This window comes from Hemitrygon akajei, chromosome 7 (assembly GCF_048418815.1).
Source record: "Hemitrygon akajei chromosome 7, sHemAka1.3, whole genome shotgun sequence".
NCBI classification, from domain to species: Eukaryota; Metazoa; Chordata; class Chondrichthyes; order Myliobatiformes; family Dasyatidae; genus Hemitrygon; species Hemitrygon akajei.
In genome coordinates, this window is record NC_133130.1 from 108,708,201 (window position 1) to 108,726,389 (window position 18,189).

Below are 18,189 nucleotides of genomic sequence, written 5' to 3' on the forward strand. Positions count from 1 at the left end.
GACATATATTATCTGAATCTTTGTATTAATCTTATTTTTGTGCCCCTTTATCAATAAAGAATTTTAAAAATAGTACCATCAGACTTCAACGGACCTCTCTATCTTTGCTGGTAAGTGACCCAGTTACGGGGTACGTAACACAGGTGATAGGTGGATCTCAGTGAGGGGGAGTAGTTGATGATATGAGGGTAAGGGCAAGTTCTTTCTTCTCATTCATTTTCCCTACAAATTCAACTTTCATGAGAGGGTAAAGATTAACAAGGGACCCGAGGGGAACTGTTTCCACAGATGGTAATGGGGATGTGGAAAGAGCTGTCAGAGGAAATGATAAAGCAGGTATAATTCCAACATTTAGAAGGTATATGGATAGGAAAGGTGGAGTGATATGGATCAAAAGTCAGTCAAATGGGACTAGCTCAGATAGGCACCATGTTTGGCATGGATACGTTGAGCCAAAGGGCTGAATGTCTCTGCAACACCTTTAGCATGTAACATTTGCTGAATCCAATTACTCACATCTTTCCTTGCCCCAAATAACCTTGCACTTTCCAAACTGAAACACTGCCCCTGAAGTACTGCCTGGCCGGCTGGGTTCTGCTTTTATTTCAGATTTCAAGCACGTGCATTTCTTTCCATCACATTCCCACTCCTACTACCTCATTACTGGAAGATGTGATCCGACTCCTGTCCCTCAGCCCACCATGGCTCATTCACAGCTCTTGTTGCCTTACAAGTGCATGTCCATGCAAAGTTAATTCGATTAAGTGCCGTGCTGAGACAGCGGCGCCACAAGTTTATTGCACTTTGTGGTTCTTCTTGTGGACAAATTGACTGCCCAGTTTCCAAGATTACAACTGTGATTACACTTCAGACGAAGCACTCACATAGCAGATACTGTTGTTTTTATTACCAAAAGGGGAAAAAAAAAACGAAATGTGGGAAGATTGGCAACACCACTCAATGTGCTTAACTGGTTAAATATTTTCATATGCTACCATCTTATTACTGTTAAGCCAAATAAAGGCTGCAGAATCAGATACAATCCTAGACACATCTAGAGGAAAACTAATAAGTATTGCATAAGTTGGGCTAATTCAAATTTTAACTTTACAGGAAAGGCCACACAGAAAATTCAAGGAGTAAAGTTAAATTAAACAAACAATTCCAATCCGTAATAAATAATCCTTTTGCTTTCTGTAATTTTGAAGCATTTTTATACTTGGTTATCTATCATTTCAACAAAATAGCAATCTGAATGTTGTCAGAACATAAGTTATTGCCCTTTATTATATACAATTTTAATATAATCCTTGAATGTTATCATTCTTGGCATTTTCAAGCTTTGGTTACATGATGAAACTTTACCAGAATGCACCACAGAAAATAGAATGCAAACTTTGGCACTTTGGGGAAACTCTGAACGGGGGAGTGATTCAGCTTTCGAGCTCTTGTGCTAAAGCATCCTTTATAAATTTCAGACTCCTCTGATAAATGAAGGAATCTCTGCTTCTGGGTTTGCAAATATCCAGATGATTAACGTCCAATGGAATAAAATCTCCGATCCCCAAATCTGAAAAATAATTTTAAAAATTGAAACATGTAACAGAAAGTTAGACACATTACATGGAATCATTATACATGACCTTGGTAAGAAATAAATACATACACAAACACTCCAAAGGTCTGCAACACCAGGTACTGATTCCGATAGAACCAAGCTGGGAACACTCAGCAACATGAGAAAGTAAATACATCTTCCTTTCCACAGGTAGTTCCTGACCTGAACATTTTCACAGTCACACAACACGTCTATGTCAACCAGTAACCACCCATTTACACTGATCCCATTTTATTGTCCTCATAGTCCACTACATCTCCCCCCCCCCCCCAATATGTGCTCATCTGCACAATCGGAGCGGTTTATAGCCACAGACGATTCTGCAGACGCTAGAAATCTAGTGCACATGCACAAAGCCCTGCAGAAGCTCCACAGATCGGCAGCATTAATGGAAAGCAATAAACGGTTGACGTTTTGGGCCGAGACCCTTCTTCAGGACTTGGGGGTGGGGGGGGGGGTGCAAAATCCAGAATAAGAAGGTGGGGGAGGGGGAGGAGTACAAGCTGGCAGGTGATAGGTGAAACCAGGTGAGGAGGAGATTCCACTTAATCTATCAGCTCACAATCTTTGGGATGTGGGAGAAAGCCCATGTGACCATCAGGAGATCATACAAGTAGGTCAGAAATGAACCCAGGTCACAGGTGCATTTTTGCCTCAGGACAATGGAAATGGCCAAATGATAATTTCAAGGTTTTCTTTTCAAATAGATCACCAATATCAGGATGGGGTTCAACATTTCTATGACAAAACCCTCAAACTCTAAAATCCACCACAAACATGCTTTCTCACTGAGCTGTCTTGTTATCACCACAAAATTCTGAATGAATGAGCCAGGCATCTCTGGCTGGAGACAGCTTATTTGTCTATTATAAACCCACTGACTTTCACAGCTACCTGGACTATACCTCTTCCCACCCTGTTACTTGTAAAAATGCCATCCCCTTCTCTCCGTTCCTCCTCCCCCACCGCATCTGTTCTCAGGATGAGGCTTTTCATTCTAGAACGAAGGAGATGTCCTCCTTTTTCAAAGAAAGGGGCTTTCCCTCCTCCACCATCAACGCTGCCCTCAACCACACCTTTTCCATTTCATGCATGTCTGCCCTCGCCCCATCCTCCCACCACTACACCAGGGATAGGGTTCCTCTTGTCCTCACCTAGCACCCTCCGCGTCCAGCACATAATCCTCCATAACCTCCACCACCTCCAACAGGATCCCACCACCACGTTCTGCTTTCCGCAGGGATTCGCTCCCTACGTGACTCCCTCGTCTATTTGTCCTTCCCCACTGATCTCCCTCCTGGCACTTATCCTTGCAAGCGGAACAAGTGCTACACCTGCCCCTACACCTCCTCCCTCACTACCATCCTGGGCCCCAAACAATCCTTCCAGGTGAGGCGACACTTCACCTCTGTGAGTCTGTTGGGGTGATCTACTGTGTCTGGTGTTCCCGGTGCGGCCTCTTGTATATCGCTGAGACCCGACATGGATAGGGAGACCACTTCGCCGAGCATCTACGCTCTGCCAGATGAAGCGGGATCTCCCAGTGGCCACCCATTTTAACTCAACCTCCGATTCCTAATCCTCCACTGTCATGATGAGGCCACACTCGGGTTCGAGAAGCAACACCTTATATTCTGTCTGGGTAGTCTCCAACCTGATGGCATGAACATCAATTTCTCAAACTTCTGGTAATGCCCCCCCCCCCCACCATTCCCCATTCCCTTTTCCCTCTCTCACCTTATTTCCTTATCTGCCCATCACCTCCCTCTGGGGCTCCTCCCTTCTTTCCTTCCTTCCATGGCCTTCTGTCCTCTCCTATCAGACTCCCCCTTCTCCAGCCGTGTATCTCTTCACCAAACAACTTCCCAGCTCTTTTCTTCATCCCCCCAATATTTCTTCACCCATTCACTCGCTGTAGCCCTATATCTCTTTCACTGATCACCTTGTGTTTATCCATCCCATCCCATCCCCTCCCCCCTTTTAACTTTTTTTCTCTCCAGTCCTGCTGAAGGGTCTCAGCCCAAAACATTGACCTTCACAGATCTTCTTGTGTTCGAGATTGGACAACTTAATAAATCAGTGATAACTGCCCTTCATTATCCCATGACTCTCAAAGGTTATTTATTCTGTCCTTCAATGTTTTTGATTATTTTCCCACTTTGAATGACAGCAAATTATCAGAAGTTCAAGAAATTGATGTCCATTCCATCAGGTTGGAGATTATACAGATGGGGTACAAGGTGTTGTTCCTCCAACCCGAGTGTGGCCTCATCGTGCGGTAGGAGGCTATGGACTGAGGGAGGGGTAATTGTCCCCCCTTCACCATTCTCCATTGCCATTTCCCTCCCTCACCTTATCTCCTTACCTGCCCATCATCTTCCTCTGGTGCTCCTCCCCCTTCCCTTTCTTCCATGGACTTATAGACAATAGGTGCAGGAGTAGGCCATTCAGCCCTTCTAGCCAGCACCGCCATTCACTGTGATCATGGCTGATCATACACAATCAGTACCCCGTTCCTGCCCTCTCCCCATATCCCTTGACCCCGCTATCTATAAGAGCTCTATCTAACTCTACCTATCTAGCTTCTGTCCTCTCCTGTCAGATTTCCCTTTCTCCAGCCCTTTATCTCTTTAACCACTTGACCTCCCAGCTCTTTACTTCACTCCTCCCCTCTCCCAGTTTCACCCATCGCCTGCCACCTTGAACTTCTTCCTCCCCTACCCCTACTACAGTACTATGCAGAAGTCTTGGGCGTCCTAGCTAGCTATATAATTTTTGATTGCAAACAATTGGTTTATTGATCATTACAGAATGTCTCTCTGGTGCTTCCCGCTCCCTGCCCCTTCCCACTGTCAGTCCACCCATATCAGAATCAGGTTTATCATTATTCACGTCATTTTTTTTGCAGCAATAGCAGCAGTACAGTGCAAAACATAAAATTATGACAGTACTGTGCAAAAGTCTTGGGCACCTGTGCTATGTATCTGTGTCTAAGACTTTTACACAGTACTGTAGCTTGGCTGGAGCACCTTGATTGGCATGGACTAGTTCAGCTAAAAGGACCTGTTTCTATGCTGTATAACTCTGTAACAAAGGAAGAGCTGTACCAGAGCAAACAGAACAGTACAGTGATAGAGAGTCATGGCTGACCTATACCCTACCTGCTGAATTTAGAGGTACCACCTGGAGTTTGATCATACTTCCAATGTTTGTCGGAAGCGTTTCTCCAAAGCTCAGTATGTTAACTTCTCGTTCCTTAATCAGCCTGGCGAAATTATTGTTCAGTTCCGTCAAAGCAGGTGAATCTGCAAGAGAATATTCAAAGTTCACCAAGCCATTGATAATTCATTCCGATGTCTTTGTTTTAGCTGTCAAGTCATTGGTACAGTTCAACATTTTATCAAAGGAAACCCTGCAAACGTGCGATTTAGGTTATCGCTGGACCTCCCAGGTTTGAAAACGTGACACTTTACATGATCAACACTGGATTCCAGTAATACTGCTCCAGACAGGAAAAATGTATATATTTTAATTCTGATCTACGCAATCTTTCCAATTAACTCAATCTTTCTTCCATAAACTTTATTTGGACTTCTCATGTCTGCCAAGATATTCAGTACCATGTCACAATACCTGCTTGATATATCACGTTTCCTCTGCTGAGATATTTGACTTTCACCATTTACATTGCTCAGATATCATCTGATGATTTCTCTGAGGCTGATGATTCCGTTGTTTCATTTCTCCCTCTTGTTTGGAGGGCAGATTAATGAAAGACTCACACTAACGTTTTTCAAGTTGCTGAGTATCTTTTTCAGCCACATTTATTCACGTCTACTTGTAAGTCCATCCTACGGCCGTATCTGTTTCAGTTTTATTCTTAGTTACTACATTTTATTTCCATTTCTCCTCTCAGCCACAAATGCTGAAACTGTCTCAATATAACCCATTCAGTGGGTCTAAACTAACATCAGAAATTGAGAAAGATTGGAATGTTGCTGGAAATTACAGACCTGGGAAAAATTTGCTGAACATTATGAAAGCTGGCAGACATTTTGAGTCAGTGCAAGAGTTTTGGAACTGGAATGAGTACAACAGGATGTGCTTAACTGCTTTTATTTAAAAAAAAATATTTGTAAGAAGAATCATTGATTGCAGGAAAACAGGAGACACAATTCAATATGATCATAGCAGATCTATGCTGGTCCCATCTGTGCCAATAACCCATAACCAACAATTCCCCCACCTTTCAAAAGTTTATCCGTCTTACTTTAAATACATAATCTCCTTCTGAGGTTAAGAATTCTGGAAAGTGACCACATATGTAAAAAATAAAAGTTTATCCACCTCTGTTTTAAACCACCACCCTCATATCTGTGTACCCTCATTCAAGACTCAGCCATGAGAAACACATTTCAACATCTGCCTACTGTGTCTCTTCAGGATCTGGTACGTCTCAGTAATATCAACCCGGCCTCTGCCGAAGTCTAAAACACACAGGCCCATCCTATCTTGCCTCTCTTGATTGGATGATCCCCCCATTAGCCAAGTGAAACTCCTTTGGCTTGCTCCCCAATGCTACAAATTCCTTTTTAAGGGAAGGGATCAGGACTGTGTGCAGTACTTTAGGTGTGGCCTCACTTACACCTTGTACAGTGCCTACAGAAAGTATTCACCCCCACCCCTGGAAGTCTTCATGCTTTATTGAACATTGAATCACAGTGGAGGTTGTTTGCAGCCTTTTCCAGCTTCATGCATCTCTACAATTCTTCTAAGGTCCTCTGAAAGTTGTTTTGATCGAGGTATGGTGCGTGTGAACAGATCTTTCTTAAGAATAGCAGGCTCTATTAGTAACCTGATTTTGTGTGTCTTTTTTATAGGGCAGGGCACCTCTACAACCCACCCACACCTCCAATCTCATCGCATTGATTGGAAAACCTGACTCCAAATAGTTTTTGCAGAGGGCACTGTCCCAAAGGTTCACATACTTTTTTGAACCTAGACTGTGTTTGTTTAAATGGTGTACTTAGTATGGATAAGAAGTAGTGCAATTGTTTGTGCGTTACTAGTTTAGGCAAATCAATTGTACATTTAGTAGTTAGAAGCCAGAGGAATTTCAATCAATATTTGAATCTGCCTTTCATTAGAACACTGAGAAGTGCTGTCTTTTCACTCCGGCTCTTTGAGTACTCCAACATGAAGGTGAATAATAAAACTACTTTCAACTACAGCTACACCAGGGCACAACCTCAGAATAGGAGAATGCTCCTTCAGAAAAGAGATGCGGAGGAATTTCTTTAACCAGAGGGTGGTGGATCTGCGGACAGGTGGCCGTGGAGGCAAAGTCATTGGGTACATTTACAACGGAGGTTGATAGGTTCCTGATTAGTAAAGGCATCAAAGATTATGGGCAGAAGGCAGGAGAATGCGGTTGAGAGAGAAAACAAATCAGCCTTGGTGGAATAGCAGAGCAGACTTGATGGACAGAATGGCCTAATCCTACGTCTTATGGTCTTTCCACTGTTTGTGTGTCATTGGCAAACGTGGATACCTGGCATTCTGTTCCCTACCACTTTCGCCTGATCATTCATGTAAATAGTACACAAACGAACGCCAAGATCTAATTATAGGACCTATTATATAATCTAATTATTAATTATTAATATATTATCATTATTATAATCTAATTATTATATAATCTAATTAATTATCTAATTATAAGACCCATTTATTCCAACTGTTTTCTGTGACAGCCAGTGTACAATTCATGTAACGTGAAGCGGTGATACTGTTCTGCCTGTTTGCACGGTGGCTGACGGAACGTGGAGTAGATCAGACAAGCCAGCCTCACCTTTACTAAGCTCCATGACTTCAACAGAAGGGAAGAGCAGAAAGCGGGCATTGACAGAGTACTCGGCGAGATGAGTTCCACAATGAGGTACGCTGTAAAACACAATCCCTTGGGTATTCTGAACCACTGACCTCATTTCAGGGTCCTCTGAAGCATCTAAAAGTATCTTTTTGACTAACAAGCCTGCAATTGAAAGAGATTACGTTAAGGATTATAGACACAAGAGCTACAGATACTTGAATATGAACTAACATACACAACGTTGGAGGAGCTCAGCAGGTCAGGTAGTGTCTAGGGAGTCAGGATATTGACTCAAAATGTCAACGGTCCATTTCCCTCCATAACTGCTTCCTGACCCACTGAATTCCTCCAGCAATTTATGTTTCTTTTATTACCTAAATGGGGTTCAAGTTCAGGTTTAATTGTCATTCAACCATACATGAATACCCATGAATACAGCCAAATGAAACAGCGTTGCTCCAGGGCCGTGCAAAACGCAGTACCGACAGTCACACACAGAACAAGGTATATATAACACAGAAGTTAGCAAGCACACAAGATTACAGTCACACAAAAAAGTACACAGTCCAAAACCGAGTCCATGAATGCTGCATAAGTCTGCAGTCGAAAACAATACAACTTGTCTTCTGCCGAGTGAACCCTGGGGGCAGCACCGACCCCAGTTTGAATGTTACGCCACACGACCTCCAGGGGAGCACAGTGACTCTGTCGCCCCCTCCTGGATGGCTAGTGGTAGAGCAGAATTCACTGACTTGTGTATTTGGAGCAGGCTGTAATGTCACGGGCCGACAGGTTCTGGTGGAATACTAAGTCAGCTCCTGTCAGCAGCTTGTTACTTTCCATTAACCCTTCTGTCATCTTGCCATTATTCAAGAGAAGACAAATGGAACAGGAACGGTTATTAACCTACAACAATCAGGCGCCTGAAGCGGCATGGATAACTTCACTCAGCACAACACTGAACTGTTTCCACAACCTAGGGACTCACTTTCAATGCCTCTACAACTCGTGTTCCCAGTATTATTTATTTTTTATTTGCACAATTTGTCTTCTTTTGCACCTTGGTTGTCAGTCTTTGTTTCTGAATATTATTTCATGAATTATATTGGATTTCTTTATGTTCTTGTAAATGCTGCAGGAAAGTTAATCTCGATGTAGTATATGGTGACATATGTGTACTTTGATAAGAAATTTACTTTGACCCTATCCTGCTTCTTAGGGACAGAACATACTTGGGCAATTGTCACTGAGTTGTCCCTTTGGCCACTGACTGAATGTGGCAGGACAGCAGAGCTTCGATCCGGCCTGCCAGTTGTGCCATTGTGTTTACTTCAGTCACAAATGGAAGCTAAGGCCTTGGTGACAGTGAAGAAACGAACCAGAATGGCACACTGAAGAAGCTGGGGCTGGAAAAGAAGAGGGATGCAATTCAGATTGAAAAGCACAGTGAAAAGTGTTTTAACAAACACACCCAAGGAAGTGCTGTGGCCGACCCACTAGTGCAGACAACGGAGCATGGCCACCTTGCTCAGCACAACAACACAGACCAGAACGTACCAAACAACAGTGAAACAAGCCTCATCCCTCCCTCACTCAACTCCAGAATACTCCCCATCCCCACAGCAAGCATACAAGGCATCATTTCCGCACCAGGAAAAAGTCTCTGGCCATCCACTCAATATATGCCTCTTATCATCTGGTAGACCTCTACTGATGGGAACGTGGGGAGAATAGATCGGGATTAATGTAGGATTAGTGCAGATGCTGATGGTCAGCACAGACTTGATGGGCCAAACAGCCTTTTACCATGCTGTCTCTCTCCATGGTAGAAAATACTTTTTGCAAAAGCAAGTATGTTTGTTATGATCTGGCGCAGTACCAGGGAGGGTGATATCAGCAGAATCAATACTAACATTGAGAAAGGGATTGGATTTTGGGGCAAAAAACAAATGTCAGAGCTGTGAAGTCAGGACTGGCTGCAGGGGTGTGATGAGCTCCCACCTATAATTATAGATCATAGTTCAGTGCTCAGTTCTGGTCGCCTCAGAGAAAGGATGTAGAAGCTTTAGAGAGGGTGTGGAGATTTACCAGGATTCTGACTTGATTTGAGGCCACGTCTTCAGAGGGTAGGTTGAGTGAGCAAAGGGTTTTCTCTTTGGAGCGATGGAGGATGAGAGGTGTGTACAAGGTGATAAGAGGCATTGGCTGAGTGGATAGCCAGAGACTCGTAAATGATGATTGTGTGGAACGCACTGCCAGGGGTGCTGGTAGAGGCAGACACATTAACGGCAGTTGAGAAACTCTTAGACAGACACACAGAAGATAGAAAAATATAGGGTTGTGTAGGAGGGAAAGGTTAGAGTTTTTTTTGTAGGATACTGCTGGGCTACTCCATCAGTGAGCTGCTCGTTGACCAGAGTAGCTGGACTGGTGTCGAAGGGCTGGCTGGAAGGTCGAGAAAGGGACCGGCCGGGAGATCAGAAGAGCTGACCTGGCTACAGACCATGTTGCTTCCTGCTACTCAAAGGCACCACAACTGGCGCACAAAGGCAGCGTGCAGTATAATCATGGGAGATTGTCTTTGGACACTTCATTTGCAAGTACAAGACTTTGTTGGATTACATTAATAGAAGTTGTCGCAGGCCTGATACCCTTGTCTGGTGACATGACAGATGACGTGGAAGCTGTGTAGCCTTGGTTGTAGCAAAGACTAGGCCTCAAGCCATAGGTTTGTCCTCTCCTCACCTGTGTACTGCTGCACACAGGTGAGGAGATGCTGGAGGCGGTGCAACGTGGCGTCCGTGTTCAGTGGGGGTGCTGCCCTCCTGTGTTCGAACAGTGGAATGACAGGCTGGATTGACTGCACCATCAATGGCGGGATGTGTCACTGAGGATCATGGACTATATGTATTTATTCCCCACTTGAATAAGCTGCTTTGCTCACTATTTTGAATGTATTAGTTTGTTGGTTTTATAGCTTGGCCCCAGAGGAATGCTGTTTCATTTGCTGTATCTATTATGGTTGAATAATAATTCAACTTGATATAAATTTTTGATTTGAAAAGGGCCGAAGGATCCGTACTGCACTGTAGTGTCCTATAAAAGGGTTTTATGGATTGGTAATGATACAGTAAGGACAAAGGAAAAACCTTTTTGATATGAGAAGTTCTTACCTCCCATACTGTGTGCTACCCACACCACTGGCCTGTCTCCAACACCTGCAGCTTTCAGTTTGGTCAGCAGCTCCCGACCCCTGTAGGCCAGTGATTTCCTGGATAAAAATAAAAGGCACCTTCTCTTCACTTTTGTAAACTTGTGCTGGTTTTAAATTAAACAACTGTTTCTCAGTGTTTAAAATGAATATTACAGAGCTTTCCGCAAGTTTACTAATTATTCTTGTTAAACTACAGCCCAAGCCTTTAAATAACTTAATAGCATTTGACAGAGTCAATAAACCTGGAGGTAAACTGTGAAACACATCAGCAAGCTCTAATAAAACAGGAAGAAATAACACTCGAAACACTGCTTGAACCCAAAATGTTAACATGCTTTCTTTCCACAGATGGTGCCTGACCTGCTGAGTATTTCTGTCATTGCTTTTTCATTGCAAATTTCCAGCATTTGCAATTTTTAAAAAATTTAATTCCGACGAAACGTCAAATAGCAACTATATAAATTTAAATTTTAAATACTTTAGCTTTTCTGGAGGAAGTATCTAAATACAATGGAGGAGTAAGATTTACCTCTACCATTTAATTTCTCGTCAGTTTACCCATTATAATAAAATACAGGCTTATAGGTTAAAGGTGAACTCTTCACCTTACCTTGCATTGTCTACCTGCACTGCATTTTCCCTGGAACTCCAAGACTGAAGTCTGTTTGTGTTTCTGTTTTTACCACCTCAATGTGTGGCGCGTGGCCAAGTGGTTAAGGCGTTGGACTAGTGACCTGAAGGTCGTGAGTTCGAGCCCCAGCCGAGGCAACGTGTTGTGTCCTTGAGCGAGGCACATAACCACACATTGCTCCAGTCCACCCAGCTGAAAATGGGTACCGGCAAAATGCTGGGGGTTAACCTCGTGATAGACTGGCCTCCTATCCGGGGGGGAGTCTCGTACTCTCAGTCGCTTCACGCCATGGAAACCGACATAAACACCAGCCTGATGAGCCTATAAGGCTTGGGACAGACTTTAACGTACTGATGGGATGAAATTATCTGTCACTGTATTTTGGTACACGTGGCAATGAGAGTCAATGAGATGGCATCTGCTATGGACCTGTTGCTCCACTAGGCAAATTGGAGCGGATCCAAGCTGCTTCCCTCAGAAATAAAAACACGCACTCTACCATCATCCTTCAACACTCGTTTGTTGATACCTCAATATCTGGAGGTAATACTCTTTGGTTAGGAGATGATTTTTTGCACAGTATATATGAATGCTATTACTAATTCTATATAAATGTATAGACAGGAGCCTAGTATGTACCTCTCGTTCTCCACAGGACACTTGGATCTCCAGTCACTGAGGTGAGTGTCATACTCCACTGTTAGAATCCTCAGACTGGGACAATCTGCAGCTAACCAGGCCTGAAGATAAAATCAGGAATATATATGCATTAAACCAAACAAAAACACGACGGATTTATTAGAAGAATTTTGCAATGGTCCCTAAACTCATACTTACTACAGCTGACAAGTAGTTTAACTGCTCAACTGAAATACTAGTCCACATGAAATTGTCATCGTCTTTTTTCAAAACCTCACATTCTTAGTGATGAAGTCAGAGGAGAAAACATGCATTTAAGTCTGATTGCCCAACACTTGAAATGTATGAAATTACTACAGTACTGTGCAAAAACCTTCGGTACCCCAGATACATGTGCGCGCACATACACACACACATGACTTTTGCACGGTATTGTAGGGTGTATGATCTAAATGATGGCAGATTGCAGAACACCACGTATCCTAACAATAACATGCGGGGTTTGCAAGTAATTTGGAAAGTTAACAGAATATTGCTTATCAGCAGAGTAATTGAATAGTGAGGTTATGTTTCAATTATACAGAGTGTGATGACAGCACATCCAGAGTAATGAGTTCAGTAGAACACAGCAGGCTAGGCAGCATCTATAGGGAGAAGCGCTGTCGACGTTTCGGGCCGAAACCCTTCGTCAGGACTAACTAAAAGCTTTGCATTTCCCCCTCCCCCCACTACTTTCAAATCTCTTACTATCTTTCCTTTCGGTTAGTCCTGACGAAGGGTCTCGGCCCGAAACGTCGACAGCGCTTCTCCCTATAGATGCTGCCTAGCCTGCTGTGTTCTACCAGCATTTTGTGTGTGTTGTTGTTTGAATTTCCAGCATCTGCAGATTTCCTCGTGTTTAATGTGTTCAGTGCGGGTTTCCTTACTTAATGCAGCAATGGATTGGAAGCTGGCAGAGAAAGTTTAATTAACTAACAGCGGAATGGAAGAATTGCCTTACCAGGAAATGTTGAAATTTACAAGATCCCGTGGGGTCCTGCCAGGTGGCTATCAAGAGAATGTTTTCTCTGGAGGTATAATCCAGAACTTTTTAAAAATAAGGAGTCGTCTATTCAATAGAGAAGGAAAGTGGAATCTTTCTTTGCTCAGATATTGAGAGTCTTGTTAGATATTGAGAGTCCTGTTGGAAATCACTTTCTCAAAGGGTGGTGGAAACAGAGTCTTTGAAGTAACTGGAATCAGCTGGAGAAACTCAGCAGGTCAAGCAGCATCGGAGGGAGGAAAGGAATTTGTTGACATTTCATCCATCATGTATCTATCCAAGTGCTCCTTAAATGATACTACTGAACCCGCTTCAGCTGCCTTCTTTGGCAGCTCATTCCATTACTCACCACCCTCTATGTGGAAAAAGTTGTCCCTCAGGTCCCTACTAAATCTTCCCTAAATTTATGTTTCTTAGCTTTGGACTCCTCCCAGTCTGCAGGAGGGGTTTTTATCAATCACTTTATCTATGCCTCTCATAATTTTAAACACACCCATAAAATCCTCCCTCATACTCCTACATTATAAGGAATACACTCTCAGGCTTTCTAGTCATGGCAACATCTCTGTATATCTTCTCTGCACTCGTTCCAATTCCAATGCACTCTTTTCTGTACTAAGTGACCAAAACTGGACGCAGTATTCCAAGGGCAGCCACACCAATGACTTAAACAACTGCAATATATAGCCCCAACTCCGATACTCAATTTCCCAACTGAAGGCCAGCATGCTTAACGTCATTTTCAACCGAGGTGAAAGGTTATCACATATGGATGGGAGTGTGGAGTTTACGTTGCGGTCTGATCTACTGTGATTTTATTAAAAGCAGCAGGCCGGAAGAGGAAAATGGCTTACTTCTGCTCCCTGTCAAAAATCTACCATATCTCCATGATGTTTTTATTTTGGAGAAGCTTTCCAGTAATAATAAAAAGTACTAAAGCAATAAGCAAGTATTTTATGTGAACCCTTCCATCCCAAAAATTTTGCTGTCAAAGCTCTACGGTAGCACGCTAGCCTTGGAATGAGGTCATGGGTTCAAGTTCAACTTGAAAGAACCCTGTTTGTCTCAGCGAGAACATGGCCGGGGCGAAAGATTCTGCGGCAGTGAGGTGTACAGGGTGTTAAGTTAACTCGAATGACTTTGGCAGTATCTCTCTCCCATTTAACATCATTATTCGATTGTTGTGTGCAAATTATTGCCCAAGTCACAACAGTGACTGGAATTCAAACTGCTTCATTGGACCTTTGAAGGTAAATCAAAAAGCTGCAGATGCTGGAACTCTGAACTAGAAGTACATTCGACAGAAACTGCAGGATCTGCAAACACAGGACAGACAGCATCTGTGAACAGAGAAAGAGTTCACACTTCAGGTCGATGATCCTCCACCAGAAAAGGACAAGCAAGGCAACTGGTTTAATTACTGTCACTTATACCAAGGAACAGTCCATAGATCACTCCATCACGTCAGTGCATTGAGCAAGTACAAGGGACAAAGTGTTACAGATACAGCGAAAGTGCAGTGTGCAAGGCCATGAGAAGGTAGATGGTGAAGACAAGAGTCTACCTTATTATTCTAGGGGGGGTAGTGGGGTAGTGGTGGTGGTGCATCCTCTTGTATCTCCTGTCCATAGTAAAGGAGGGGGCTGTGGGGTGGGAGTGGGAGAAGAGAGAATGCCCGGGATGCGAGGGGTCTTTAATTATGTTGGCTGCTCGAATTGCAAAAGGTTTAGTTGTTCTGTTACCTTGGCTTCAATTTGTTCTTTTCTCTTTCATGTCTAGCTGCTGTTTCTTTAAAGTAGCTATTATTGTACAATCTAGTCCGCATCCCATCACAGACACCCCACTAGTCCCTCTAACACCCCCTCTGCAACTTAAACCCGACTTTTTTTTCCTCCTGTCTCCTGTCCTGATGAAGGATTATGGACTTCAAATACTACCTGGTGCTTCTGTTCAGATCCTGCTTTGTACTTGTAATACAAGTGCTCATGCATTTTCAAAGCCATTCTTCGGACTGATGGAGCAGTGTTAATGTAGCAAATGTCAAGTCTTTGGCAGATTTACCACTTGCACTCTGTGGGGCTATTACAACACTGACACTTTCATACCAGCAGGACACCTGACAGCTCTCTAACACCATTTCGAATCGTGCTAGATTGTACTGCGCCATCACTGATTTACATGATTACTAGCAGACATACCTGAACACGTTTTCATCCATTGTCAATACACTCAGGCCTGGTCAGAAAATCAATGGTGGAGGAGAGGGGGAATCATTACCAGAAGTTTGAGGTTGGAGGAACAACACCTTATATTCCATAGCTTCCATCTTGATGGCATGAACATGGATTTTTCAAACTTGCGGTAATGCACCCCCTCTCCTTTACCATTCCCCATCCCCTTTACCCTCTCTCACCTCATCTCCTTGCCCACCTATCGCCCCCCTCTGGTTCTTCTCCCCCCTTTTATTTCTTCCATGGTCTTCTGTCCTCTCCTATCACACTCCCCCTTCTCCAGCTCTGTATCTCTTTCACTAATCAACTTCCAGCTCTTCACTTCATCCCTCCCCCTGCAGGTTTCACCTATCACCTTGTGCTTCTCTCTTCCCTCCCCCCCTTTTAAATCAACTCCTCATCCTTCATTCTCCAGTCGTACCGAAGGGTCTCAGCAGGAAAGGTCAACTGTACTTTTTTCCAACGACACTGCCCGGCCTGCTTAGTTCCTCCAGCATCTTGTGTGTGTTGGAGTGAGGGAATAGGATTAATTGGATAGATCTTTCAAAGCGGAGGGATGCAATTAATGAGCCAAGTGGAAGCAAAGAGGAAAAATGGCAGCTGGAATTGAATGCAGACAAGTGTGAGGTGTCCCACTTCAGCAGGACGTACACAGTGAGCGGTAGGGCACTGCGGAGTGCGGGAGAACAAAGAGATCTGGGAATACAGCTCCATAACTCATTGAAAGTGGCCTCACAGGTAAATAGGGTGGTAAGGAAAGCTTTTGGCACATTGGCCTTCATAAATCAAAACACTGAGTACAGGAGATGCAATGCTACGTTGAAGTTCTACAAGACGTTAGTGAGGCCTAAATTGGAGTACTGTGTACCGTTTTGGGCACCTACCTACAGGAAATATGTAAATAAGATTGAAAGAGTAAGAGAAAATTTAAAATTATCTTGCCAGGACTGGAGAACTTCAGTTATAAGGAAAAAGTGAACAGGTTAAGACTTCATTCCTTGGAACATAGAAAATTGAGGAAAGATTTGATAGAGGTAAACAAAATTATGAGGGGTATTGATAAGGTAAATGCAAGCAGGCTTTTTCCACTGAGGTTGGGTAAGACTACTAGAGGCCATGGGTTAAGGGTGAAAGGTGAGAATTTTAAGGGGAACATGAGAAGAAACGTCTTCACTCACTGAGGGATTATGAGAATGTGGAACATGCCAGAGGAATACGAGAATGCGTCAGCGGAAGTGGTGCATTTGAGCTCGGTTTCCATGTTTAAGAGAAGCTTGGACGGGTACATGGATGGTAGGGGTATGGAGGGCTGTGGTCCAGGTGCAGGTCGATGGGAGCAGGAAGGACAGGAAGCAAGCCTCTGCCTCAACAAGGCTTCGCAGAGAGATCCAGTCAGTCCAGTTTCCTGTGTGGCCTGACAGTGATTCTACCATAAGATAGAGGAGCAGAAGTAGGCCATTCGGCCCAATGAGTCTGCTCCACCATTCACAGTCATTGTACATTAGATCACTTATTTATACCAAATTTTATATATTTCACATTGATATGTTGTATTAATTACAGCACAGCAAGGGAGATTGTGAAGAGAAGGATGAGGATTGGACAGAAGCAGCCTGCAGCAAAAGGCATAATTCAGAGAGATCTATTACCTTGGGCCAACATTCGGCATAGTCAGAGTTCTTATCCTCCACATCGGTGCGGTCCTTCTGCCGCCAGGTTTTGAAAGCTGCTCCCAGCAGGCCATGGACAAAGAGAACGTCTGCTTTGATTGGCTGACTGAAGACAAAAGACCAACATCAGTACTGTTCAACATATAGGCAACTGCAAATTATCTGGCAGTTACGCTTATAGTAAGCAGTGCTCGCCAAAGTTATTACCAAGGGGCTGATTAATTACTTAAATTTATCAGCATTAAAATACACTCAACAATTACTCTGCACAGGCATCAGTTTTAAAAGGATCTGCATCTGGAATCTGGGGAAAGATAATCATTCGTAGAATGGCTACATCACGAGAAGAGGCCATTCAGCCCACTGAATGCGTACCAGCTTGAAAAACAAATCCATTCTGTGAATTCCTTCCTATTGGACCTCACCCATTGACAATGAAACCTGCCTGCACCATGACCCCACTTAACCCCACACCCCAAACACTCACTGGCTTTGCTGTCAGCTTTGGTTGCTGAGCCCAACGCCTTCATTTTTCCTTCATAATTCAATGGAACTGAAGATCTCTATCTTGAAGAAAGCAGACAGTGTAGGCAGGTCGTGTAGTGGTGAGTACAACGCTTTACGGTATCAGCAACCCGGGTTCATGTCCCGCTGCTGCACATTTTCCACGTGACCACTTGGGTTTCCTCTGGGTGTTCTGCTTTCCTCCCACAGTCCAAAGATGTACCAGTCGGAAGGTTAATTGTCCTGTCTCTGGGCCAGGGTTAAGATGGGAGTTGCTGGGCAGTCCAGCTCGAAGGGCTGCAAGGGCCTATTCTGCATTGTGTCTCAATCCATCAATCGATTGACCATTTAAGCCATGATTCGCAATAACTCCTTTTCAGAACTGTGAATATTTAAACTCGGTATTGCAGGCAGCTGTGAATCATTAAATATATTCAAGACCAAAACAGATAGACTGTTCAACTTCAGGAAATTTAAGTACTATAAGGATGTTGAAGGGTGGCGGTTTGTGAGGAGGTGTGAGGCACTCCTTCCTGCGGGTCACTCTTGGCAAGGTGATGCACCTGCTTAGCCCCCCAGTCAGGGTTGCGTGAAGCCAAAGGGACAGTTAGTGGATGGACATACAAGTAGCTGGTGCACATCACAAGTCCTGGTTGTGCAACTACTGACGCCAGGCAGACAATCTCAGAAGAGTATCGATAATGGCTGGGCTCACCTGTCTTGTTAAGACTCTGCCCAGAAGGAAGCACTGGCAAACCACTTCTGTGG

The 18,189-nt window shown here is 43.7% G+C and overlaps 1 protein-coding gene across 4 annotated transcripts in view; it reads right to left on the reverse strand.

Annotated features, from left to right (window-relative positions):
* Positions 1 to 885: 885 nt before the first annotated feature.
* serac1 (serine active site containing 1) overlaps positions 886 to 18,189 on the reverse strand; it is a 55,338-nt gene continuing 38,034 nt past the window's right edge. For 3 of the 4 annotated variants that reach the window (XM_073051684.1, XM_073051685.1, XM_073051686.1), the window contains 6 exons: positions 16,897 to 17,023; positions 11,975 to 12,075; positions 10,664 to 10,761; positions 7,470 to 7,652; positions 4,780 to 4,923; positions 886 to 1,570 (listed from right to left, as the gene is read on the reverse strand). In XM_073051684.1, the coding sequence (XP_072907785.1) occupies positions 1,434 to 1,570; positions 4,780 to 4,923; positions 7,470 to 7,652; positions 10,664 to 10,761; positions 11,975 to 12,075; positions 16,897 to 17,023 (790 nt within the window). In that variant the 3' untranslated portion in view covers positions 886 to 1,433. The remainder of the gene's footprint in view (positions 1,571 to 4,779; positions 4,924 to 7,469; positions 7,653 to 10,663; positions 10,762 to 11,974; positions 12,076 to 16,896; positions 17,024 to 18,189) is intronic. The other variant, XR_012099678.1, reaches the window with a different exon arrangement.